This window comes from Podarcis melisellensis, assembly GCF_964234715.1.
Source record: "Podarcis melisellensis genome assembly, chromosome: 1".
Lineage (NCBI taxonomy): Eukaryota > Metazoa > Chordata > Lepidosauria > Squamata > Lacertidae > Podarcis > Podarcis melisellensis.
Genome location: NC_138528.1, coordinates 116,264,731 through 116,291,027, shown reverse-complemented (window position 1 = coordinate 116,291,027; position 26,297 = coordinate 116,264,731). Strand labels below are relative to the sequence as shown.

Genomic DNA, 26,297 nt, shown 5'->3' with positions numbered 1-26,297 from the left:
TTTTCCACTACATATTTATTTTGAAGTTGTCTTACACGTAATAAAATGTGAATTGCGTTTATTTGCAATGTTTTCAGGAGGCAGAAGGGGTCTCTACCCATTTGGCTGAAGAGCAGGATACCTTTTGATGGACTGGTTTCTATGACACACAGACTTTCAATAGCTCAAAACTACCTTTGTAATACTTATTTTATTATTTATATGCCGCCCATCTGACTGGGTTCCCCCAGCCACTCTGGGCGACTCCCGACAAAATATGAAAAACACAATAAAACATCAACCATTAAAAACTTCCCTGAACAAGGCTGCCTCCAGATGTCTTCTAAAAATCTGATGGGAGGGTGTTCCACAGGGTGGGTGCCACTACCGAGAAGGCCCTCTGCCTGGTTCGCTGTAGCTTCATGTCTCGTGGTGAGGGAACCACCAGAAGGCCCTCGGAGCTGGACCTCAGTATCCGGGCTGGACGATGGAGGTAGAGACGCTCCTTCATTTATCTCTGTTTTCTTTAAAATGTTTATCTCTCTAAGTGAGACCACAAATAGAATTGCAGAACAGCCATCTTCAGATTCCATAAAACAGTAGAGACTGTAGAGAGCAAGTTCATGCTCAGTTTACCTAACGCTAGAGCATTCATGAGCAAATGCTGGATGACATAGTCCTATCAGTATAGTGGTACCTCGGGATGCGAACGGGATCCGTTCTGGAGCCCCGTTCACATCCTGAAGTGAACATAACAAGCGCGTGCACGGTTTGCGTTTTGCCGCTTCAGCGCATGCGCTTGACTTCATTTTGAGCATCTGCGCATGCATGAGCGGCAAAACCCGGAAGTAACGCACTCCGTTACTTCCGGGTTGCCGCGGAACACAACTCGAACGTGCTCAACCCGAAGCACATTCAACCCAAGGTATGACTGTAATGAGAAGGGAGAGCAGGGGCTGGACTGAGCTCTTCCCTCAAACAGATGATTGACATATCGCCAATTACCTTATTGGCCTGAATATAAGCCTCACTTCCCCCCAAATTCCGACCGTGAAAAGTTTAGTGTGGCTTATATTCGCGATCTTAGGTTTGGACAAACAGCGTCAGGAGCACGGCAAAGCGGCGCCCACCCCGCATGTAGTCCCCCCTCCCCTCCCCCAAGGCCGGGAAGGGAGAGAGCGAGGAAGGAAAAAGTCTTTCGGTGTCAGGAGTGCGGGCAGGAGCCAGGCCCTGTGACCAGTAGGGCTTTGCAGGACTGGGGCCTTCCTAAGTTTGTTCTGGAAAGGCAAGGCACGGTCGCACAGGTGAGGCCACTTGGTAACTTGCTGCACCTGGTGGCAAGAGCCGGGAACAGATATAAGGTCAGCATTTCCCTTCGGCTTTTTGCCACAGCAACATGTTTCCTGCCTTGCTGCGTTTGGCTTCTTGCTTCCTGATCCTCGGACCTGGGCTTCTTGACTCCTTGCTTCTCTACCCGTGAACCCTTGACTTCGTGACTCCCTGCATTCTGACCCTCGGACCCTTGGCTTCTGGACTCTCGTCCTGCTCCCACCCCGCCATCTTGCCCCTGGTCCCGACGTCCTCAGCCAGGACTTCGATCGCCTGTAGACTGGACCACGACAGTCAGCAACACAGCACAGCTCCCCCTCCCAGTATGCAGCTAGGAACAGCGAGGATGGAAACGGCTTATATTCAGGTATTCTTTCTTTCCAATTTTCTTATCCAATTTTAAAGGCGTGGCTTATATTTGGGTGTGGCTTATATTCAGGCCAATACGGTATCTCAGTAAAGTTACCAAGCGGGACTTGTAAGTGGTGTTAACAGAGTCTACTTCTAGACGGACATATAATTGGGCCTGGGCCCCTGTAATTAAAACTTCATAACAGTTTTACAGCAATAGGGATAGGAGAAGAGATTCAGTTCAGTTCGGGTTCAAAGCCGAACCGATCCAGTTCTGAAACAGTATGAGAGCCAAAACACAACCATCGTTCGAAATTCATGCTTGCCAAGGTTTTTAAACAACCACATATACGTGAGGAACCTGTGCGTTAACATATTCTTGAAAACATACAAAAATGCTATATTGAAATTACATTGCTTGAAAAAGTGTGTACATGTCAGAACTGCATAGAAAAATAATTTTATCAGGAGAATTTGCACTAAACTGCTGAAGAACCTTCATGAGGATTTTTTGTTTTTTAATCACAAACTGCTGCAGAAATATGGAGAGCCGAGTTTAATATTGGGGAAATGAGGAGCTGTGAAAACTGAAATTGACAGATCTTTCCGTCCCTATCTAGCGGTGGACTGGATATCAGAGGCTAATGACCCCAAAGAGTCAACTTGGCTGTTCCATACTATTGTTTGTCCTGAATTTGGCAAGATTGTATGTTTTTATTCTCAGATATGTTTGTACTGGCTTGGTGCAAGCTTCCTTTTAGAGCTTTCCTTTTTAGCCAAAACATTTCCCAAATTCCACTCGGGGCAAGGTCTGAAGGGGACTGTCTTTAAAATGAAACTGGAAATTCATATGTTGAGTCGTCGTTTCTTTTATTCTTACGGCATGTTATCAAAAGTCATGCATTTGCTTTAGATTTACAAAACGTTCTCCATTCTTCCTACCTCCGCATTTTCATCAGATATCCTGGCCACTCGATGGTGAAAATATATCATTACTAATCTGCACGCATACACCTGAAATTGAATGAAGTGCAAGTAGATAAATAGGTACCACTCCGATGGGAAGGTAAACGGCGTTTCCGTGCGCTGCTGTGGTTCACCAGAAGCGGCTTCATCCTGCTGGCCACATGACAGATGAGCACTGCAACCCCAGAGTCGTCCGCAACTGGACCAAATGGTCAGGGGTCCCTTTTTATCATCATCATCAACAACAACAACATACAGTCAAACCTTGATTCCCGAATGGCTCAGTTTTGGAATGTTTTGGCTCCTGAAAGCCAAAAACCTGGAAGTAAATGCTCCGGTTTTCAAACGTTTTTCGGAAGCCAAACTGCTTCTGGGGAGTTTTTTCCTTTTTTCTTCATTGACTTTGCAGACCACCCTTTGATCCTTGGTTGTTGAACGTTTTGGAAGTCGAACAGTCTTCCAGAATGGATTACATTTGACAACCGAGGTTTAACTGCCATGATAATAATAATGATTTATTATTTATACCCCGCCCATCTGGCTGGGTTTCCCCAGCCACTCTGGGTGGCTCCCAACAGAATATTAAAAACACTTTAAAACATCAAACATTAAAAACTTCCCTAAACAGGTTTGCCTTCAGATGTCTTCTAAAAGTCAGATAGTTGTTTATCAAGCCACAGGCGGCCTCTGAGACTATAGGTTTGAGTATTTCTGTGGTGGCTGTCACAAATGGGATACATTTACCTTCCCACCTAGCCACTGCTAATGAGATATGACTTGGGAAATCATACTCTCTGAATTAATTCGGTCGGCTCAACAGTTAAGTAATACGAGAGGAATGGAGAAATACTAAAAGCTTCCATATGATCCCTGTGGGAAGACAGCTTTCTCAACGTTAAAGTGAACTCCTGGCTTAGGGAAGAATTGAGGAAATCATGCTTTTGAAAATGTGCATAAGCGCAGAATGACATCTGCAGTAAGTAAAGGAGGTTCACTGCCCTGCCACCGATTTAATCTCTGTTCAGGAATGGACCGTAGGGACATTTTTGAAGCAGGAAGTCTCAGGACTTGAAAGCAGGAAGTTAAGAGTTTGTTTGTTTGATTAGATTTATATACCGCCCTTCATCCTAAGATCTCAAGACGGTTCACAGAATAAAATATGGGATAAAAACACGCAAATAATTAAAACAAAACCGCCCCCCTCCTTTCCCCCTCTACATTAAATTCCCATGATCCCTGACCACTGTGGTCCTGCTAGCTAGGGATTATGGGAGATGTAGTCCAAAAACATCTGGCGAGACCCAAGTTTAGGAAATACCGGTGGGCTGTGGCAGGTGCCCACTTATGCCAGCTCTTGACAGCTTCTGTGGGTCAGATGGAGAGAAGGCAGAAAATGTGGGTCAGAAAAAATGTTTTCCTGAAAGGTGTTGGGGTTTTTTAGGAGGTATTTTAACATAAATATAGTGGAAAGGTTGATTCACAGGCGAATGAGCATATTCTGAGCATAAGAGTAGAAAAGCTTTACAGTGGTACCTCGGTTTACATACACTTCAGGTTACAGACTCCGCTAACCCAGAAATAGTACCCTGGGTTAAGAACTTTGCTTCAGGATGAGAACAGAAATTGTGCTCCGGCGGTGCGGCAGCAGCAGGAGGCCCCATTAGCTAAAGTGGTGCTTCAGAGTAAGAACAGTTTCAGGTTAAGAACAGACCTCCGGAACGATTTAAGTACTTAACACAAGGTACCACTGTACTACTTCGGTTTCATATTTTCCTGAACTCACTGTGACAGGGTAAACAAGGAGGATAATTCATGCTTTCCATGAATAGAAGAACCTCTTCTTAGAAATACTTTATACTTTATTCTTTATATAAAGAACAGCTTCTATGTGTGGGCTGTTAGGCTGCTGAATGAAAAGATAACAACAGGGCAACTGACTTTCTGGTTTGGTGGGTTTGTGTCAGTAAATGAGGGGAATTAAGACTAAGAGAGCTGAGTGGGGGGTCTCGTGTAATCTCACTGTATACAAGTTGTACAAGTGACAATAAAGTATTTCAATTTCAATTTTTGAAGATGCCTCTCATTGAAATCCAGATATAATTCAATCACCAGCAGCAACAAAAGTCTCGCTCCTGTGTGTGTTTACAATATTATTCATCGGTTTTAGGAGGAGCAATATTTATGCTAAGAGAATTCCACATTGCTAAGCTTTCTCCCATGAATAATGGTTTTTCCTTGCCTCATTTCAACCTGGACATGTTTGTCTGACAGTTCATGGGATGGTGAATCTTAAAATTGACACTGGACCCAGACCCAACAAGCATAATGGGTGCTTGTTTCAGCGCTCTTATTTATATCAAATCGATACTTGGATAGAGCATTGTTTTCTGTTCAACAGTATTTAAACGGCATTTGTCTGAAGCTATTAGTTAAAAGTGATGTATTATGATTCTTTCAATAACGGGCAGAGAAAAGACAAGATTGTTAAACGTGCAAATTAATGTGCTACATGCATTGATGGTGATCCTGGAAGCACAAGTGATAAATTATTAATGGTGGTGCACAGTCTAATGCACTGTAGCGCCTTTTTTTTTTAATGTCATCATTTTGCATGGTCTCAGGGTTGTAAAAGTATCACCGCTGTCTTCACGAACAGAGTGGAATCAAGCTTTTTACGGACTCACTCTCTCTGCATTTGACACATTAAAACACACACAGAGAGACACACAGCCTAGGGTTGCCATATTTCAAGAGGTAAAAATCCAGACACAGTTGCTGAGCTGTTTTGGGGCGAGGCCAGCAAAACACCTCAGATAAACAAGTGGCGCATGGTGCCGGCGGGGCCATTCTGCCACCCAAGATACGTGGGGCAGGTGGAATAGGAGCAGGGCTGGTCCAAGATATTTTGCCACCTGAGGCAGACCCCAAAATGGGATCTCCCTCCCTGCTAGGGAAGAAAGGGTGGGGTAGGTCTACATCAGGAACAAGGGACAAAGATTGACAGGGGGATCTGCTTCCCTGTGGATTCTGCTGCCTGAGGCAGTTGCCTTGCCTTATGGGTGGGCCGGCACTTGAGGAGGTAGTCACAGGTGGACTGTGAGCAACAGAAGAGAAGAGCACACTTGCATCATGTTCCAGCCGGTAAATCCATGACCACATCCTCTTCAAAGATCCCACATTGTATCAGCCTCAAACCTGGCACAAATAATTTCCTTCCTATTTAGTCCCCCCCCCCATCAATAAAAAATACTTAACTGAGATTCTGCCCCTCTCAACAAAAGCCTGTTGCCCCTAACAGAAATCCATGCTTCATCATGGTTTCTGTGTATAACTCATTTTATTTGGCTGCAACTTTTGACAGAATGAACATAACAGAGTTTGTTGCATTATATTCTGAGTTAAAGGATCTTTCCGATGGTTTCATGGTATGACCTGATTCTGATGTTATGAGCCACCAAACCTCAGAAACACAACTTTTCGGTTGGTGGTTTCTGAAAGAGAGAGGATGGCGGCTAAGGAAGCCAATTCCATTTTATTCGTTTGCCTGGGGAACATTTGCCGCTCTCCCATAGCCTAAGGCATTTTGAGGAAACTTGTGGCTGAGGAAAACATTGAAAACAAGTGGGTGATAGGCAGCGGTGCTGTTTCTGACTGGAATGTGGGACGCTGCCCAGATGCAAGGGCTTTAAGTTTTCTAAGAAATCATGTCATTCAGATGGGCTATAAAGCACCACAGGTTATACAACAAGATGATTTCCTAACATTTGATTATATGCTTTGTATGGATGAAAGGAATTTACGAGATCTGAAAAGAAAAAAGCAAGAGTTTTCAATCTCAGATTGAGCTGTTTGGGATTGAGCTATGATCCACAAAACCAGTTTATTATGGAAGATCTATACTACGGGACTGATGAAGATTTGGAAACTGTTTTATCAACAGTGTCTTAGGCGCTGTAAAGCAGTGGTCCCCAAACTTTTTTGGCCATGTCCCACTTAAACATCTCTAAAATCCTGGTGCCCGCCCCCCCGTGACATATAATTCTTATTATTCAAAGAGTGAACTCCTATTCAGTGGAGGAAGTAAACAAAAACAAAAAATCACTCTTAATAACTCATTCTCGAATCGCCCCCCCCAAATCAAATTGCCTCCCCTTGTGGGGCGTGTGCGTGCCCCAGGTTGGTAACCACGGCTTTGAAGCATTTTTTGAGGGGGGGGGAATGGGGGCAAGCGTTTCTGAAAGCAAGTAATATTGAGCTGTTCTGAAAAATTATTCTCAATTGATATTCAATTGTAAAGATTCTTTTAAAAAAAGAAAATAAAAGGAACACAACTTCTCCTAAATTGTTTCCACAAGTTTGACCACTGGGGTATAGCGGATTGCCCGAGGGGGGCGCAGAAAAAGCCCCGGGGGGAACAGACTTCCCCCTCCGCCATCCTCCCGGGAAGAATTCCGCTTCTCTCGCTTCCCCTCCAGGGGGAGGAAATCAGGAGGTCCCGCCTGCCTTTCCTGCCTGCTTGCCTGGAGCTGCCTCGGCGCAGCTCCGCCCCGTCTGTGGCGTTTGTTTGGGTCTATAAGAAGCCCGTGGTGCTGCGTAACGGCGTCGGGGGAGGGTGAAAGATGGAGGGCTACTGGTGTTTTCTGGCGCTGCTGGCGTCGGCGCTGCTGCTAGGCTTCTGCTCCGTCGTCTTCGCCCTCGTCTGGGTTCTGCACTACCGCGAGGGGCTCGCCTGGGACGGGGGGGACGCCGAGTTCAACTGGCACCCGGTGCTCCTCATCACGGGCTTCGTCTTCGTGCAAGGGATCGGTGCGTAAAAGCGCGCAAGCGGCGCGGTGCCCGGAGGCAGAGCTTTGCGCGCCTCTTGGAGAGGCATCGAGGCAGTGGCGTAGCGTGGGGGGTGCAGGGGGGGCGGCTGCACCGGGCGCAACATCTGGGGGTTAGGGTTAGGGGGCGCAGATCCATGGGTTAGGGGGCGCAAATCCACGGGTTAGGGGGCGCAAATTACTTGCCTTGCCCCGGGTGCTGACAACCCACGCTACGCCACTGCATCGAGGGGGTGGGGAAGCGCGGGGAGAGAGGGGGCTCGAATCTGCGTTGGGGGGGGGTCGAGAAAGCGGGAGGGGGTGCTTCTCTAAACTTATTTGGAAAGTGTTTATTTGAATATTGTGTGTGGGGGGAATTGTGTACCCTTGTAAACGTTGGCAGCGTTGAGATAAAGTCAACAGTGTAAAAGAAGTTTGGACGGATGTAAGAATGGAATACTGAATGGTTTAGGAAAATACGCAGGGATTTATGATACGGAAAAGGAACCACGGAAAGAGAAGAAGGGAAGTCACGGATATTTCAAGGATGTCTAAATGAGCACTCTAAGTTGTAAAACAGAAAAATTAAGAAAAATTATACATGGAGAGAAACGGGGCTGCTTGCATCTCAGCTGCCCCAAACTTCTGCGGCTGGTTAGAAAGCATTGAAAGTTGTTTAGGTGTGTAGCGACAGCAGCTAGGGTTCTCTTTTGGGCAAGGAAGAACTTCCCAGGAAAGAAGAATGGATAAGTCAGACGGCTGTGGCTATGCAGAACTGGTGAAATTAACAGCAAAATCAAGAGCGATGACAAATAACAACAACAGCAATAATGTTGTTTTTTGGAACTTCTGGCTTTGGAACTCTGGGCGGCTTCCAACAGAGATCACCTCTAACGATGAGTGTTTTATGGACTATTAGGTGTACGATGAACTCGTGAGCAGGATTTGAGCTATGAACAACAGAAGGGATTCGATTATAGGGGTTATAATTTAATAAACAGAAGAAGGTAAAGTTCAGCAGAAGGGGTGAATCGAAAACTCCATGGAGGACGGGGCGGGAAATTGAAAAAAATAAGAGAAAAGACGAACTTGCATTTTCAGTGAATGTGTTAAAAAAAATGGGGGGGGGGGGAGAAAAAGAAAGCGAGTGTGTACTCGCTAAGACTGCGTGGCGACTTGAGAGTAAACCAAAGAAGAAGTTCCATTGAACTGAATGCGGATTGCTGAGTTTCCTTGCGGCTGCAGAAGGCTATGTTTTATAACTTTTCAGTTTTGCTGCGTTCGGTTGGCCAGGATTGCAGCCTCAATTTCTTAAGCAAAACTAAGATCGCAGCTGCCACTACTTCTGCTTTTTCTGCAGCAAGTTGAAGCTCTTGAAAGCCGGCTCTGTTGCACGCAGCCAGAATTGTTAGCACACAGATCAGTCCCAGAGCGCAGGGCTCTTTTAAGTATTCCATGTTGCTGAATTCTTGACTCCCCCCCCCCCGGGGGAGTGGATAAGGGAGAATGCAGAACGCATTCATTGTCCAGAGAACTGTGCAGTGCAAAACTTACTTGACTTATTTCTGAGTAAATGTGATCCAGCAGTGTGCTACAAAAATGCATTCTTCTGAGGCGTAGTCCACTTATTTAATTACACAATCAGTTTCTTATACAACATGCAGCAAAGAAGAAGAAGAAGAAGCCTTCTAGCCCCCACTCCCTCCCATGGCTGCATTTTTTGTGGCAGGGTCACAACCACATCTGGATTCCATCAAGCCAGGAAGGCTTAACATTATCTGTGCTTCCTGTTTACCGATGTTTGACTCACTTGATGTGAACTGAAAACTGGAATGTTTGAGCCTCTTTTTTTTCCTTTTCATTTGGGGATTGATTTGATTTTGCTTAAGTTGTTTCATCGTGTTGTAATTTTTTTTGGGGGGGGGATTTTATCCACCATGACTGAGCTGGATCGTGCATGAGCAAGAAAAATCATGTCATGAACCTTTAAGGTGGGAAACTGGTACATGTATACCCAGAGACTTAATCTGAGTAGATTTGTCTTAAGATTTTTAGCCCAAGGCTGTAGATGATAATAGCTGCCTTAGGAGCATTGTGCAGTTGGTAGAAAATTAACACACTCGAGCCTTGACTAACACATTCCGCAATCCAGCACACTCGCAAGGATTGCAGTAGAAGGCCATCTGTGGCTACTAGCCATGATTACAGTGGTACCTCGGGTTAAGTACTTAATTCGTTCCAGAGGTCCGTTCTTAACCTGAAACTGTTCTTAACCTGAAGCACCACTTTAGCTAATGGGGCCTCCTGCCGCCGCCCACACCGCCGGAGCATGATTTCTGTTCTCATCCTGAAGCAAAGTGCTTAACCTAAAGCACTATTTCTGGGTTAGCGGAGTCTGTAACCTAAAGTGTATGTAACCTGAGGTACCACTGTATTATGCTCTCAATAACAGTTGGAGGCAGTAATACTTAACAATGGCCGTTGCTGAAGACCACAGGAGGGGAGATTACTCTTGGGGTTGTATCCTGCTTGCAGTTGTATCCTGGTTGGCCACTGTGAGAGCAGAATACTGGTCTGGATGGGCAGCCATTGGCCTGATCCAGCAGACTCTTCTTAAGTTCTTAAGTTATTTTCTCTCCCCTGCCCAGCTAAAATTTGTGGCCAAAAACAGGCTCTCCTCATGCAGCACGCTATCAGTAACACTGCATGTCTACTCGAGAAGACGTATCAGGCTCAACAGGGCTTACTCCCAAATAACTGGATAAGATTACAACCTTGAACGTATGTTTTGCATCCATACTGTCTTATTTCTTCATGCTTCTGTTTTGACTAAGGCTGCAGTCCTACAAAGTTTTATACAGTTACAGTACCTTGGAATATGCTCCATTGAAAACACTGAGACTTTTGAATAGACGTGAACAGTGGTACCTCGGTTTTCGAGCATCTCTGAAGCCAAACGCAGAGCCGTCTTTCCCATGGGGCTTAGTGGTGCGTCGTGCCAAGGCACCGGCCTCTCAGGGGCGCCCCGGCAAGTGGGGGAGCTGCGCGGCTTTGCCGGTGGCCTCCCCTTTCCCTGCATGCTCGCCGTAAGGCTGGCAGGCACACAGCTTCCCTCCCAAGCCTCTGCGGGGGTCACTCTCCTCCCGAGGAGGCTTGGGAGGGGCACAACCTCACTCGCATGCCTCTGCGGGGATCACTCTCCCGCAGCGGCATGCGGAAGAGTTGTGGGGGCCACCGGATGGCTGGCAGTGTGCAGCTACCAACACTATCTGTGGTAATTTGGGGGCACTGGGCGGATATTTGCACCCCGGCGCCGCATCTGCTAAAGATGCCCCTAGCCAAACGTTTTGGTTTTCGAATGCCAAAAGCCAGGAAGTAAATGCTTCCGTTTTCAAATGCGCCTTGGAAGTTGAACGGCTTCAGCTGCATCCCCCCCCCCCAATTTTCTCCATTTACTTTGCAGACCGCCCTTTGTGCCTGGGTTGTCAAACGTTTTGGAAGTCGAACGGTCTTCCGGAATGGATTATGTTCGACAACCGAGGTACCACTGTATATGGTATTGCACTGTAAGTGCAGTTATAGTGCTGGGTTGGTTCATACCCAGCTCTACCTCTCTTTTAAATCAGAACCAGTGAGGGCAGTGAAGGTCCTGTGTGAGTGTCTGGAGGCGGTTAGAGGATGGATGGCGGCTAACAGATTGAGGTTGAATCCTGACAAGACAGAAGTACTGTTTCTGGGGGACAGGAGGCGGGCAGGTGTGGAGGATTCCCCGGTCCTGAATGGGGTAACTGTGCCCCTGAAGGACCAGGTGCGCAGCCTGGGAGTCATTTTGGACTCACAGCTGTCCATGGAGGCACAGGTCAAATCTGTGTCCAGGGCAGCTGCCTACCAGCTCCATCTGGTACATAGGCTGAGACCCTATCTGCCTGCGGACTGTCTTGCCAGAGTGGTGCATGCTCTGGTTATCTCCCGCTTGGACTACTGCAATGCACTCTACGTGGGGCTACCTTTGAAGGTGACTCGGAAACTACAACTAATCCAGAATGCGGCAGCTAGACTGGTGACTGGGAGCGGCCGCCGAGACCATATAACACCGGTCTTGAAAGACATACATTGGCTCCCAGTATGTTTCCGAGCACAATTCAAAGTGTTGGTGCTGACCTTTAAAGCCCTAAACGGCCTCGGTCCAGTATACCTGAAGGAGCGTCTCCACCCCCATCATTCTGCCCGGACGCTGAGGTCCAGCGCCGAGGGCCTTCTGGCGGTTCCCTCATTGCGAGAAGCAAAGCTACAGGGAACCAGGCAGAGGGCCTTCTCGGTAGTGGCGCCCACCCTGTGGAACGCCCTTCCAGCAGATGTCAAAGCGATAAACAACCACCTGACATTCAGAAGACATCTTAAGGCAGCCCTGTTCAGGGAAGTTTTAAACGTGTGATATTTTACTGTATTTTTTGTTTTTATGGAAGCCGCCCAGAGTGGCTGGGGAGGCCCAGCCAGATGGGCGGGGTATAAATAATAAATTATTATTATTATTATTATTATTATTATTATTATTATTATTTATTATTAGTTTTAATAGCATCCGGTAATAAGAGGCACTAAAGCTGGAGAATAAAGACAATATTACAATTCAACTTTAAAAACAACGGTATTTGTTATGATAGAAAATTGGAAAAGGAAGACATCTACAGTTCAGTCCTGTACAGAAGTCCCACTTGAGTTCAGTGAGTTTGGTTGATTGTTTATTTAATTTCTATACCACGTAATATATTAAAAATATTTAATTTCTATACCATGTAATATATTAAAAATATTTTAAGCGATGTACAGAGAACTGAAGCAACATCAAACAACTTAAACAAAATATTACAAAAATACACAGTTACATATAAAAATGTTGCATATATCTACATGTATATCAATTCATTTTCCTTCTGACATTTTCCAGTATAGAATTACAACCTTAAGCTTAAAACTGTGCAGCATGTCAATATACTAAGGTAAAGGACCCCTGGACGGTTAAGTCCAGTCAAAGGTGACTGTGGTTGTGGTGCTCATCTCGCTTTCAGGCCAAGGGAGCCGGCATTTGTCCACAAACAGCTTTCTGAGTCATGTGGCCAGCAGGACCAAACCACTTCTGGCGCGACGGAACACCGTGACAGAAACCAGAGCGCACGGAAATGCTGTTTATCTTCCCGCCGCAGCGGTACCTATTTATCTACTTGCACTGGTGTGCTTTCGAGCTGCTAGGTTGGCAGGAGCTGGGACAGAGCAATGGGAGCTCACTCCATCACAGGGATTCAAACCGCTGACCTTCTGATCGGCAAGCCCAAGAGGCTCAGTGGTTTAGACCATAGCACCACCCGCATCCCTATGTCAGTATACTATTTAGAACAGGGGTGGGGGAGCTTGTGGTTCTCTAGAGCTTGTTAGACTAGAGTTCCCATCAGCTGTAGCCAACATGGTCATTGGTGAGAGATGATGCAATTTGTAATCCAGCAACTTTTGGAAAGCCAAGATTTCCCCACCCCCCTATTGATGCTGAGAGGGAAGTGGCAAGTAAGACGAGGAGCAGAGATGATATTAAGAAGTACAATAATCTTATTCATGGTTTGTTCTTTTTTCTCAACTGCGTTTTATTTTGTTCCCCCACTTTTTGAGGGAGCAACACTTGGCTTCCTAATGTTGATTTAAAATTTCTTATTTGGGTACCCATTGCTGCATGGTAAAGGTAAAGGGACCCCTGACCATTAGGCCCAGTCACGGACGACTCTGGGGTTGCGGTGCTCATCTCGCTTTACTGGCCGAGGGAGCCGGCGTACAGCTTCTGGGTCATGTGGCCAGCATGACTAAGCCACTTCTGGCGAACCAGAGCAGCGCACAGAAATGCCGTTTACCTTCCTGCCGGAGTGGTACCTATTTATCTACTTGCACTTTGACGTGCTTTCGAACTGCTAGGTTGGCAGGAGCTGGGACCGAGCAACGGGAGCTCACCCCGTCGCGGGGATTCGAACCGCCAACCTTCTGATTGGCAAGGCTCTATGGTTTAACCCATAGTGCCACCCGTGTCCCTATAAAACAATGTTGAGGTGCAGAGGGGAGTTTGGTAAGCAAACTGACAAGATGTGACATAAAGAAGGTATAACTTGGGTATGAGAGGACAGGGTGACAGAAGCGGAGTAAATACTTAACGTAAAGGGAGAGAACTCTTTGCACAGCCTGACAAGACTAAGAATGCCTATCAAGAATGCAGGAAGACAAAGGGAGTATTGAGTTATAGAAAAGCAGAAGAGTATGTGGAAAATGAAAGAACTTAACTATGTGCATTCTTTGGCAACAGTCTGTTTTCAGTTCAGCCAGCTTGCTGCAGTTAGGTCACATTATTCTTCAGCTTTAGCAATTGCATTCACCTGAATTACCTGTCGCGTTAGACGCACAGTAATGCGGAACAGCTCACACAATGTAGCTTCTTACGAACGCATATAAAATATTATACGTGTGCTCGTAAAATTGCAATGTGCAAATCCATTTGTGTGGTTTGTAAGTGGATGTGCCAGGAACAAAAGAATGTGATCTGTCACAGGACTAGGTTTTTATTAGCATTTGACGCTCTTATTAGAGGAAGCCAAAACGCTACTAAGAAGGGGGGGGGTGGGGAGCTACGTGGACAGAATTGTGTGCAGCCTTCTTCCTGCCCCCAAATAAAATTATGATATGCTTTTTAAGCATCTCTGTGCCTGCTTGCCAAAGGCTTATTAAGCCCCTTTGGACTCAACAGGACTTGTTGGCATACAAACATTCCTACGAGAAGCTGCATGTAAGCACTTAATAGCTGAACTTTCTTTGTTCTTCTGTGTTTAAACTGGTGCTCTTCCCCTCAACCTGTTGAAAACAAGGCTACCATATTTCCAGTCTGAATGTGCTTTTCTTCAACTCCTTGGAGGGGGGGAAGAAAAAGCTGTGAAATTGCAGAAAGGTTGTGTACAGTTAACTTGAAAAGACGACGTCTTCAAATGTCAATATTGTGCTTCCAATAGCATAGGGAAATATACATTGGTTCCAGTTCCAGGACATTCCATTTAGGAACAGAGTTTTCTTTATGACTTATATAGTGGATGTGTAGACCTTGGCATGCGCTGTACATAAATTAGAATGTTTTATAAGGCTTATAGAGCCTTAAAAGTGATGTTGTTCATAGCAAGCAACTGCTGTGTTCACCCCTTCTTCCTGAACTGGCTTTTTCCTGGCCAGGTGACTGGAGAAGAGTGGGGAAAATGGATTGGGTTTAAGTCTTTCTACACTGACATGCCACTTCAGGAAATCTCGGTTTCCTCTGCCTCCAAGGAACTATAGATAATAAAGTTGTAGGAAGGTTAGGTTTTTTGTGTGTCTTTACCACACTGCTAGCCAGTTGCTAGTTTGACGATCCACACTACACATTTAAATCATATTCTATGCACATTTGAAGCATGTTTTCTCCCCCAAAATTCCAGGAATTGTAGTTCCCCCCTCACAGAGCTATTTCCAACACCTTTAACAAACGAAAGTATCCAGAATTATTTGGGGGAACTCATGTGCTTTCAATATGCATTGAGTAGTCAGTTGGTAGAGCATGAAAAACTGAATCTCAGAGTTGAGGGTTTGAGCCCTTACATTGGGCAAAAGATTCCTGCATTGCAGGGAGTTGGACTAGAGGATCCTTGTGATCCCTTCCAACTCAATTCTTTGATTCTATGACTATGCTTTAATAGGCTTGGGGATTATGGATCTGTCCCCAAAGGACCTGTGAACTGAATCAAACAACTGACTGGCCTGAATGACTGGGACCTGGGATCAGCCCTAAACCTGTAAGGCAGAGCTTTCCCAACTTTTCATCCTGAGCACACACTTTTTAGACATGCATCATTTCGTGACACAGTACAGTGGTGCCCCGCAAGACGGAAAGCCCGCTAGACGAAAGGGTTTTCCGTTTTGGAGGTGCTTCACAAAACGAATTTCCTATGGGCTTGCTTCACAAGACGAAAATGTCTTGCGAGTTTCTGCGGGGTTTCCCCCCCCCCTTTTTCCCAAGCCGTTAAGCCGCTTATCAGCTGATCCGCTAAGCCGCTTATCAGCTGATCCGCTAAGCCGCTTAACAGCTGATCCGCTAAGCTGCTTATCAGCTGATCCGCTAAGCCGCTAATAGCGCTAAGCTGCTAATGGGCTTGCTTCGCAAGACGAAAAAAACGCAAGATGAAGAGACTCGCGGAACGGATTCTTTTCGTCTTGCGAGGCACCACTGTAATTCAGTTTTACTAGCAAACCGGAGGTTAAACTAACCCCTTTCCAGCCCTGGGAGGAGCTGGAAGAAATCTGAAGGCAGCCCTGTTTAGGGAAGATTTTAATGTTTTATCGTGTTTTTAATATTTTGTTGGGAGCTGCCCAGAGTGGCTGGGGAAACCCAGCCAGATGGGCAGGGTATAAATATATTATTATTATTAGTGCTACACACTGCAGCCGACACACCAACGCGTCGTGACACACAGTTTGGAAAGTGCTTCTGTAAGGCATTGACCTGTCCAGCACTTCTGACCATAGGATGTGGGGTTGAAGAGCAACACTGCTGAAACAATTGAATGAAAACCATACCCCACCCCACCCTGCATGATGCAGACACAACAATCTGCATCGGTTTGATTCAGATGCAACATTCCTGATCTCCAAACCATGGTTAGGAGAACAGGAGTGTTTGGTTTATGTACTGTTTCCTTTTCTTGTGCTTTGGTCTACATTGTCAACAAGCAAGATTGCCTTTGAAATCAGCCTTTGGCATGCAAATCCTGGCTCTGGGGGAATCTGGTCAGCATTAGCCATGCTGATACTTGATGTAAGCCATCATGTATATAAATCGACTCACCTTGGCAACGTTCAGAATCATGTGGGGGGAATTATTAGTAACTGCTCTGGTAAACTAGGTGCAAATGCATGTTTGGGAGAAATGTCCTGAGGGAAGATGGTAGGGAAAAACAGCTGAGGTATAAAGCAGGGATGGGGAGCTTCTCGGATATTGCTGGACGCCCAGCTTCTTTCAGCCTCGGCCAGTGTGGCCCAATGATCAGGGAATTCCTCATTTTGGGAGTTAAAAGAGTTAGTGGCATCATGGAAGGAATGGGCCAAAGTTAAGGAGAAGTGACGTCTCAGCTTGGCATGTTCCATTGCTGCATAACATGGCTTATTTAGCAGGAAGCATCACAGGAATCTCATACTGTGCCACGTGAAAATCTGGTACTCCTCTTGAGCAAGTTTTTGGCTTTCTTTCTTTTTTTTAATGCTTTTTTATTAAATTTTCCACAAACAACAAATAAAACAATCTTTTGCAATCAACATTTTGCGTCATCTTATTTACATTGCGTATCTTCACGCCGCGACTTCCTTCCTTCCCTGCCTGGGTTTTCTTAAAACATATCTTCTCTTGTAGATTCTTACTGACCTTCTATACACATCACAGGATTTATGCTAACCCTGCCGTAGTTTTTAAACTTCTACAGTTATTTCTTATATATACCACAAATTAACCCCACTCTTCTTCGAACTTTGTACCTTTTTGGTCTCGAATTCTATATGTCATTTTAGCTGATTCTGTGTACTCAAAAAATTTGGCCTGCCATTCTATTATCGTTGGGGTCTCCTGTAATTTCCATTTTTGGGCCACAAGTATTCTGGCTGCTGCAGTAGCAAGCAAGTTTTTGGCTTTCGAAGAGGGAGTGACGTCTTGAGCCAGGCGTCCCTAGCTAAATCCTCAAAAGCTGATAGGTATAATTTGAATAACACATGAACGGCCTTTAACATTCTGGGGAGAGAAAATAGTTTTGTAAAAAATTCTGAACTCTTCCTTTTCTTTCTCCTCCTCTAGCAATCATTGTGTACCGGTTACCGTGGACCTGGAAATGCAGTAAATTCCTGATGAAATTAATCCATGCTGGGTTAAATACCATCGCTCTGGTGCTTGCAGTTATTGCTCTGGTGGCTGTTTGGGATTTCCACAATGCCAAGAGTATTCCCAACATGTACAGTCTGCACAGCTGGATCGGGTTGACTGCTGTCATTTGTTATGCTCTGCAGGTTAGACACCTTCTATAAACAGCACTTAAAGAGGTGGAATAAGTTGTTCTGTCTTGTCTTTATTAACAGTATGTTTGCATACCCGAATGGCCTGTGTTTGAATCGCTTCAATTGGGCACTTTGTATTTACCACAGAAATGCAACAGTTTGTAGGCAGGTAAGCCAAACTCCGTGTGTTCATTGTGAGCAGAATAGATTATGTAAAAATGTGCAAGTTTTCTTTAGGCAGGCTAGATTCTCAGGATACAAATTCGTTCATTTCAAGCACTTTTTAAAAAGATGCTTTCCCCCTGGTAATCAAGCAACACCTGGGCTGGGGGGGGGGGCGGGAGAGAAAGAAAGAAATAGTTTGCCAGCATCTTGGAATTGACACCGCAGGATGCCATTGAATAGGAAAAACAAGATTAAAAAATCTATCCAATTCAGTCTTATCAGGGGAGGGGGGCATCGAAATGATTTCCAAGTACTAAGCCACCATGCTAAAGAGGAAACAGCATTCTGTATGCAGGGTAGAAATAGATTCTATGCAAAGTCATTGTGTGGGTTTCTGTTCAAATGTTTCAATTCCTTTGCCTTTCAAAAGTAAAAATCTGCCCTGGGTTCAAAAAGTTCCCCCTTCCTCCACCTCATAATGGATGGCACTAGGTGTATTTCATATAAGACCGTACCTGAGGTGGTTTAGAATGTGAAATGTACTCTGAGTTGAGAGTGGATTTCATGCTCTTTGTTCAGCTCATAGTGGGGAGTAGGAATGGAAGTTCCCCCAGAATGTCTGCTTTATATACACTATTTACACAATCGGCCCCACGTGATTGGCTAATTCTGGGATTCTCCTGTAGGCCAATCAGGTCGCGGATTCACTTCCACCTGGAGCTGGATTGGGTGGCTCCTGTGGACCAATCAAACTGCTGCATTCTGGATCCTATTGTTCTAGGACCAATCAGACTGCTGCATTCTGGATCCTATTGTTCTAGGACCAATCAGACTGCTGCATTCTGGATCCTATTCAACTCAGTACATAACAGAATGGTTCTTTAAAATGGTAGACGAAGGAAGAGAAATGTTTGATTCAGTGTGAAGCTCTGCAGCAGGAACAGGGAGCCTGTGGCTCTCTAGTCGGTGTTCGGCTACAGATTCCTTCAGCCTCGGCCAGCATTTTCAGTGATAATAGGAGATGCCCTTCGGATGCCCTGCTGATCTACCAGAGGACCCACACCCCTATTCTAAAGCTCCCATATAATGGAAATTCTTCAGGAACACTTAAAAGGTGAGAAGGGAAACCCAACGGTAGGAGCTTAAAAAGCAGTGGGGGCCTGGACACAAGATAGCCACTGAGATTCGGAAGTAAGCCTCAAATATCGATGGGGCCTGAATCAATTCCGGCTATTGGGATTTCTGGTAAATTTGCCTGACGCCGCTATTCACAAAAGATAAGAGCTCACCAGTGCTGCGTTTCCTCATCCTTTGGAACTCTCTTCTTAGAGAATCAAGACTGGCTCCTTTTCCTTCCACCTGCAGGTGAAGACTGTTTTATTTCTGCAGATTATTGGGAACTGGCTGCTTTTAAGGAAAGGGTTTTTAAGAGTGCTGTGCTGTTTTTATCCGTATTTTAATGGGTTTGTTTTTATATCCGTTTAACTTTGCTATATTTTAAATCCTTTTTAAGCATCAGCTTTTATATATGTTGTTAGCTTTCTGCGTTTTATTCATGTTTGCTTTAATTTTTGTAAGCAGCCTTGAGTCCTCGTTCTGGGACAAAGGCGGGATAATAATAATAATAATAATAATAATAATAATAATAATAATAATAATATATTATTTATACCCCGCCCATCTGGCTGGGTTTCCCCAGCCACTCTGGGCGGCTTCCAACAAAACACTAAAATACAATAACCTATTAAACATTAAAAGCTTCCCTAAACAGGGCTGCTTTCATATGTCTTCTAAAAGTTTGGTAGTTATTTTTCTCTTTGACATCTGGTGGGAGGGCGTTCCACAGGGCGGGTGCCACTACCAAGAAGGCCCTCTGCCTGGTTCCCTGTAACTTGGCTTTTCGCAGTGAGGGAACTGCCAGAAGGCCCTCAGCGCTGGACCTCAGTGTCCAGGCAGAATGATGGGGGTGGAGACGCTCCTTCAGTTATACAGGACCAAGGCCGTTTAGGGCTTTGCAGGTCAGAACCAACACTTTGAATTGTGCTCGGAAACGTACTGGGAGCCAGTGTAGGTCTTTCAAGACCGGTGTTATATGGTCCTGGCGGCCGCCCCCAGTCTAGCTGCTGCATTCTGGATTAGTTGTAGTTTCCAGGTCACCTTCAAAGGTAGCCCCACATAGAGCGCATTGCAGTAGTCCAAGCGAGAGATAACTGGAGCATGCACCACTCTGGCGAGACAGTCCAAGGGCAGGTAGGATCTCAGCCTAATCCACAGAGTGAATGCAACACAGCGAGTAGCACCGTTTTGTGTGTTTTCCCCCCCACGTTGTTCGCCAGAGCACCTGCGTAGTGGGACCTACTTTGAGGATGAAAGCGCTCGCTCTTCGTGCCCACTCAAAACTGGTCTGTCAGCTCCATGGATGAGTGCCCAGCTTGCATGTGTTGCGGCCGGCTCTTTGGTTTGGAGGTGCACACAAGGAATGCGCCGGCTTGGATTTTAGCTCACGAGGGCTTCGTTTATTTGCTTAGGGTGACGTTTCAAGACGGTTGGGATGAGCTAAGTAACCCATCGACAAATAACATGCCCTCATTTCATGCTTGCTAAACAACATATCAGAATAATAAGCAACAGAGCAGTTGGTTCTTAGGCAGACAATCCTTATTTTAAACCCTTTAATAAATAAATAAATATGTTTTTGTTTTCTTTAATATCTTGAAATGACCTCATCTTCTCTGTTGTGTAAGATGATGAGCATTTAAAGTGAACATGTAGCATTTTCAGAAATATGCAACCTTAGCTCCATACATGATGGCGATATTTTGCCAACAAGTTAAGAGCTCTGGTTTTAAACGATATAGTTTTAATGAGCTTAAGCATCACTGTCACCTTTCTTTAATCACTATTTAGATAAGTTAAATCTGTTTCTGTGTATGGTCACTGTTTGGTCTAGAGGTTTTCAGCGCCTTCCACATAAAAGTACAGCTAAGAAAACTACATTAAATATTTCTTCCCTTTAAACATTAAATATTTCTGTCCTTTACATCAGATGTCAAGGAAATAAACAACTACATGACTTTTAGAAGACATCTAAAGGCAGCCCTGTTTAGGGAAGCTTTTAATGTTTGATGTTTTAGCGTGTTTTAAATATTCTGCTGGGAGCCGTCCAGAGTGGCTGGGGAAACCCAGCCAGGTGGGTGGAGTATAAATAATAAATAATAATTATAGTTAATACCCCTATTTTTGCCTGCCCATTTGTGGAGCAGCAGCCTTGTTGAGATACAGCAGGTCTCCGCTACTAGCAATTTCCAGAAACAACTTAAATGTTTGGTTTTTTTAAAGAAACAAACATGCTTTTTTAGCCGGGTTGGGAATTGGGTCTGTTTCTTGCTTGGATGATGGTTTGTATTGTGTTTAAATCTACTCTTAGGTTCTATTGCATGATTGTAAATATTGTCAAAATATATATGAAAGGCGATTCATAAACCATAATAGTAATAATAAATCCCTTTAATATAATTACGGGGAACATTATATTTCCATTACAGCTTCCAAAACATATTCGAGTAGTTGTTGAGCTTAGAACATTTTCATCACATGTGATGAAACAGCCTGGAGGAGAGGTTTTAAAAAATCAAGTTATAGGAAATATAGACCTTCGCTTGCTGCTTCTGTCCTTCTTCCTTGTAGTGTTTATAGGCAGACTAGGAAGCAGGTGAATTCCATCAGATGTAGGACCGGGAGCGGCCAGCTCACTACCGAAAATTATTGTCCCTCTTTTGCGCTGTTCATCTTGCTTTGCCTGTTCATTAAAAAGAAAGACTTGGAAATGAGTCACAGTCACACCCACTCCTAATGTGATATTTTACCCTCCTGTCTGGTTCTCGTTTGTTTTTCTGCTCTACAAGGCAAGAGGGCATAACTCTGTTTTGCATCACTTGGACTTCTGGCTCCAGGTTTTAACAGCATCCTCCTCTTGGCTTCTGTCTGTATTGCATGTGTGTTTGGCAGTTTATGCATCTCAGTAGGCTCTGGCCCACGGAAATTTATGCCGCAATTAATTGGATATTCTTTAAAGCGCCGCAGGATGCCTTGGCTCAGTTAGCATGGAAGGCTAAGCCACACCGGGACTTATCTTGAACATGTGACTGGGTGCGCTCCGAGAGAATACATCATGGCTGCTTCAATACTTTTCCTTTAAAAAAATTTTTTTTTAGTTTTCAGTTTTACAATTACTGTATTGATCCAAATATAAGCCGCACCCAAATATAAGCCGCACCTTTAAAATTAAAAGGGGGGGGGAGAGAGAAAGACAATGCCCTAATACAGGGGTCAGCAAACTTTTTCAGCAGGGGTCTGGTCCACTGTCCCTCAGACCTTGGGGGGTGGACTATTGGGGGGGGGAATGAACGAATTCCTATGCCCAACAAATAACCAAGAGATGCATTTTAAATAAAAGGACACATTCTACTCATGGAAAAACATGCTGATTCCTGGACCGTCCGCAGGCCGGATTGAGAAGGCTATCGGGCCAGATCCGGCACCCGGGCCTCAGTTTGCCTACCCATGCCCTAATATAAGCCATATGATTTAATACTGCAGGCACTCACACCCGTTCCGTTTTACCGTATGTCTGTTTCAGCAGCGATATCGTAAAAGCCCATTTTTGTAAGGTTGCAAATTTAAGCCACACTTTCAACTTTTCACAGTCAGAATTTGGAAAGAAAAAAAAAGTGAGGCATAAGTGAGGTACATCATTTCCCATTCTTGTACTGTAGTTATTTTAGTCCTTGTGTTATCTGTTTAAACAACATATCCCAGTAAAATAACTTGCTATTTCTGTGTAGCTTGTTCTAGGTGTTGCTGTCTTCCTGCTTCCCTTTGCTCCCGGTTCTCTTCGGGCAACCCTGATGCCAATTCATGCTTATTTTGGCCTTCTAATCTTCGGAACGGTGATTGCGACAGCCCTCATGGGATTCACAGAAAAACTTATTTTTGCTTTGTAAGTATTTTTTATTTACGTCGCCATAAATTAAAAAAAGTTCTTGGTGTTTTTCTTGTTTGGTCTCGAGCGCTGCTCTTATAACAGCTTTCTTTTTCCAGATCGAGCCCTGGATATAAATATAAAGATTCTCCCCCAGAGGCCATCTTTGTCAACGTTCTTGGTGTTCTGATCTTGGTCTTTGGTGCTGTTATTTTGTGGATGGCAACAAGGCCCCACTGGAAGCGCCCGCAGGAGCCGGATTTGAAAATCTCCCACCGAAACGGAGGAACGCTTGACAAAGAGGGATCGACTATGACGGACTGCAGCAACGTGGAGAAGTCTGACGTGGAGTTCAACAGCGAGGCAGCCAGGAAACGCAACCTGAAACTGGACGAAGCTGGTCAGAGGTCAACCATGTGAAGGTGTTGGATGCTACAGCCGTACATCTCTCAATACCAAAAGGGCTATTTTTCTCCCTCGCCCCTTTAGCTGTGCAACAACACAATATATATTGCTTGCTTAGTGCTACTGGGATATTCATTGATGATGAGGCGGCAAGGATTTTGATTCTAGAAGAGCTCGTGTTTATTGGTCAGTTCTGAATGTAACTTTTCATCGACATGGGGCTGGAATGGAGCAGGTCAGTTTTCCGCTGGAACAAGGCCTGTGGTCTTGAGCTGCTGGCAAATCTCTTTGAGGAGCAGCTTGCCAGTGTGGTGCTCCATTCCTTCCCATATTTTGGGGGTGAGCAGATCCTAAAACCATCGCCATGACAATGTTATCACTAAAACAAATAAAAGGTTAGGGTGTTTGTAACGGAAGGGTCTCCAGAAAAATGGCTATAAACCAATTAGGAGAAAAATAGCACAGGTATTGAAAGAGAGGAAAGGTTTCGGTGGGCAGACATTGCATAAAGATTTGCCAAAATGATTACAATCTTCCTATGAGTGTTGCTCATATCAGCCCTTATAGTCTCAGAGGTGCAATCAGAGATCTGTTTGTGCCATTCTAGGTTATCTTACACAACTGGCATCGCAACATCTAACTCCTCCATCCCTTGATTTCACACAAGCTTTGGTGTTTAGGTTTTTGTTTTTTTTACATTGCACACTTCATCTCACGTGAAACCACATAATTGGCACCCTAACAGTATTGGAGGGCATAGTCCATCAAGCACGGCTACCAAGAGTGTTTCTACACAACAGCGTGAAATTGATATAGGCTGCTCAGCCACTGTGTTTGGATTAAAATGGTCCCCTTGTTTCTGTGACTCCAGTGGGACAAAAATCCAATATAAGTGGAAGGATGTTTCCTTCAGAGGTTGGTGGATTGCATCCTAAAGCAGTCCTCTTCAAAACACTTTGGAATATTGACCTCTTAAAGGCACTGGTAGAAATGTTCAGTAAGAAGAATGATGGCATTCTTTGCACACTTTTCGCTATAGGAAAACTTTATGCAAAGGCATTTTACCTTTAGTTTACAGCCTGCACTTTGTAACTTTACAAAAAAAAACAAAGCCCTCGCCACGGTCACGTTATTACAGTCGATATTCTAATTCTCCAGAATAAATTCATTTAGCACAGCGCACAGACGAGTAACTACTTTCCGTTTATATGCCAAATAGCAATCTGACAATACGGTACCCTCATTCATCTAAACAAACCATAATGCTATTTATTTAAGGAGCTGGCTGCTATTTATAGTTGCATCGTTTGTTAAAGGGTCTTCTTTATAAGAGCTGCAGTTTCAAAGAGATCCGGGAGGGACGGAGGTTACAAAGAAAAGGCATTGGAATTGAGATCGGAACCTTTATCGTGGACACATTAGGAAATGTTACATAATTTTGTAAAATGTAAGGAAGCCAGCTTGACTCTAGATAATGCTAAGCAGTATATTCAGCAGTTAATTTTAAGATCTCGGGCTAGCTTTAATTCTGAAAACACTATGCTGAGATTTTCCCAAAAGGAGTAGTGATTCTGGAATGATTTCTTAGGGCATTGGGATATAACCGGAAATCTATGGAAGTTTGTTGACTGTTGTACATATATGTTGTAAATTGTACAGTCATACCTCGGGTTAAAAACGCTTCGGGTTAAATCTTTTCAGGTTGTATCCCGCGGCGACCCGGAAGTAATGGAACGGGTTACTTCCGCGTTTTGCCACTCGTGCATGCGCAGACGCTCAAAATGACGTCACGTGCATGCGCAGAAGCGGTGAATCGCGACCCGAAGACGCAGGTTGCCTCCTGCTCGGGTTGCGAACGGGACTCCGGAACGGATCCTGTTCACAACCAGAGGTACCACTGTATCTGCTGATGTGATTTTACAGAAACCTGCAACCGGACCTTCAGGGCCAAATCTGCTGTTTGTGTCTCTTCGTTATAAAAATTCTCTGGTATTGTTTGACACCCCCCCCTTTCTGGCTCAAAACTGAAACATGCTGGTTTTCATTGTGTAAAAAAAAAGGCTTTTATACTTTGTACTACCCTGTTCTACTGAATTCTAATGAAAATCAGCACTTGTCTGTGAATGAAGAGAGCTGATCGGAAGCTAAGCTGGATACGTCCATGCCAGTCTTCTGACCAGGCCTACTGGGGGAAAGAGTGGACATCCTCTGTAAATGGCCTGTTCTAGAAGCCCTTCTGCAGGCCTTGGCAGCAATGCAGTGGGAAGCGAGCCTGAGAGAAGTCTTAGCATACATAAACAACCCCTTTGCCCCCATGGCATGTGACAGTGGTTGGGTGTCATGTGATAGAGGGTGTGGCCATATTCTTTCTCACACTCTCATTTCCTTTGGTTCTCCTGCCTTATATGTAAGCCCAGGTCATCTATCATGATGAGCTTCCGTATAATCAACTTTTGAAAAGTGAACTTCCTGAACAGATCAGTCTGTTAATGTTCGGTGTGGTGTTCATGGTCAACCTAATACCATCTCATGGCTGTTCAGTGAGCTGTGCAATAGTTTGGTAAGCTCTGGCAGTGTCAAAAAATGTTGAAAGTTGTATTGTGCTTGCCCTCGTTATTTTGAAAAACGTATATGGCTGCAATATTGTATCAATGGCTGCCTTATTTCATAAAATCAGTAGCTGAAGGTATGCTTCTCGTGAAGTATATTTAAGAAGATACATAGAGTATTGTAAATAAGAATAAGCAGTGTATATTGGTAATGATAACCCAGCTCTTTATAGAAGGAAATGGAAATATTTTGTAATTTCCTAATTACCAAAGATGTTGCGGTTTTTTAAAAAATCCATTTGAATATATTCCATTTGCAGAGCAAAAGGGGGGCAAATGTTTTGTTACGTTCCTTTTTTTATATTGCAATAAAAGTTATGAAGTCTTACGTTCGGGGTATTATGTAGTCCCATTATGTTGGGGGTATGAATCGTCAAGCTGCATTTGAGGCAGCTTTTAAATATAGCATGCAAATAACATGGCATGGTGTGATGTGTATGAACTACAGCAGGTCTCCGGCACACACACTCCGCTCCTTCCACACAATGGGAAAAGTAACTAGTGTTTTTACTTTATTTTTTGCTAGCTACAGTTGCTCCTGGCACCTACTGTGACCAGTTGCTGTTAACACTGTGGTCAGTTAACAGCAGTTCAAGCAGTGGTTTGAAGCTGGTTTGTTCA

At 44.6% G+C, this 26,297-nt stretch overlaps 1 protein-coding gene across 1 annotated transcript; it reads left to right on the top strand.

Annotated features, from left to right (window-relative positions):
• The first annotated feature begins 7,174 nt into the window (after positions 1–7,174).
• Positions 7,175–26,004, top strand: CYBRD1 (cytochrome b reductase 1). The gene is made up of 4 exons (XM_081898942.1): positions 7,175–7,431; positions 17,320–17,528; positions 22,526–22,680; positions 22,782–26,004. Exons 1-4 carry the CDS (start codon positions 7,245–7,247, stop codon positions 23,080–23,082), a joined length of 852 nt encoding a protein of 283 aa, XP_081755068.1. The 5' UTR covers positions 7,175–7,244; the 3' UTR covers positions 23,083–26,004.
• Positions 26,005–26,297: the final 293 nt, after the last annotated feature.

Excerpts from the sequence above, each read along its gene's own strand:
- CYBRD1 (XM_081898942.1), top strand. The coding sequence starts at position 7,245 with ATGGAGGGCTACTGGTGTTTTCTGGCGCTGCTGGCGTCGGCGCTGCTG. Across the intron at positions 7,432-17,319 it reads CGTCTTCGTGCAAGGGATCG|CAATCATTGTGTACCGGTTA; the intron begins GTGCGTAAAAGC and ends CTCCTCCTCTAG. Across the intron at positions 22,681-22,781 it reads GAAAAACTTATTTTTGCTTT|ATCGAGCCCTGGATATAAAT; the intron begins GTAAGTATTTTT and ends TTCTTTTTCCAG.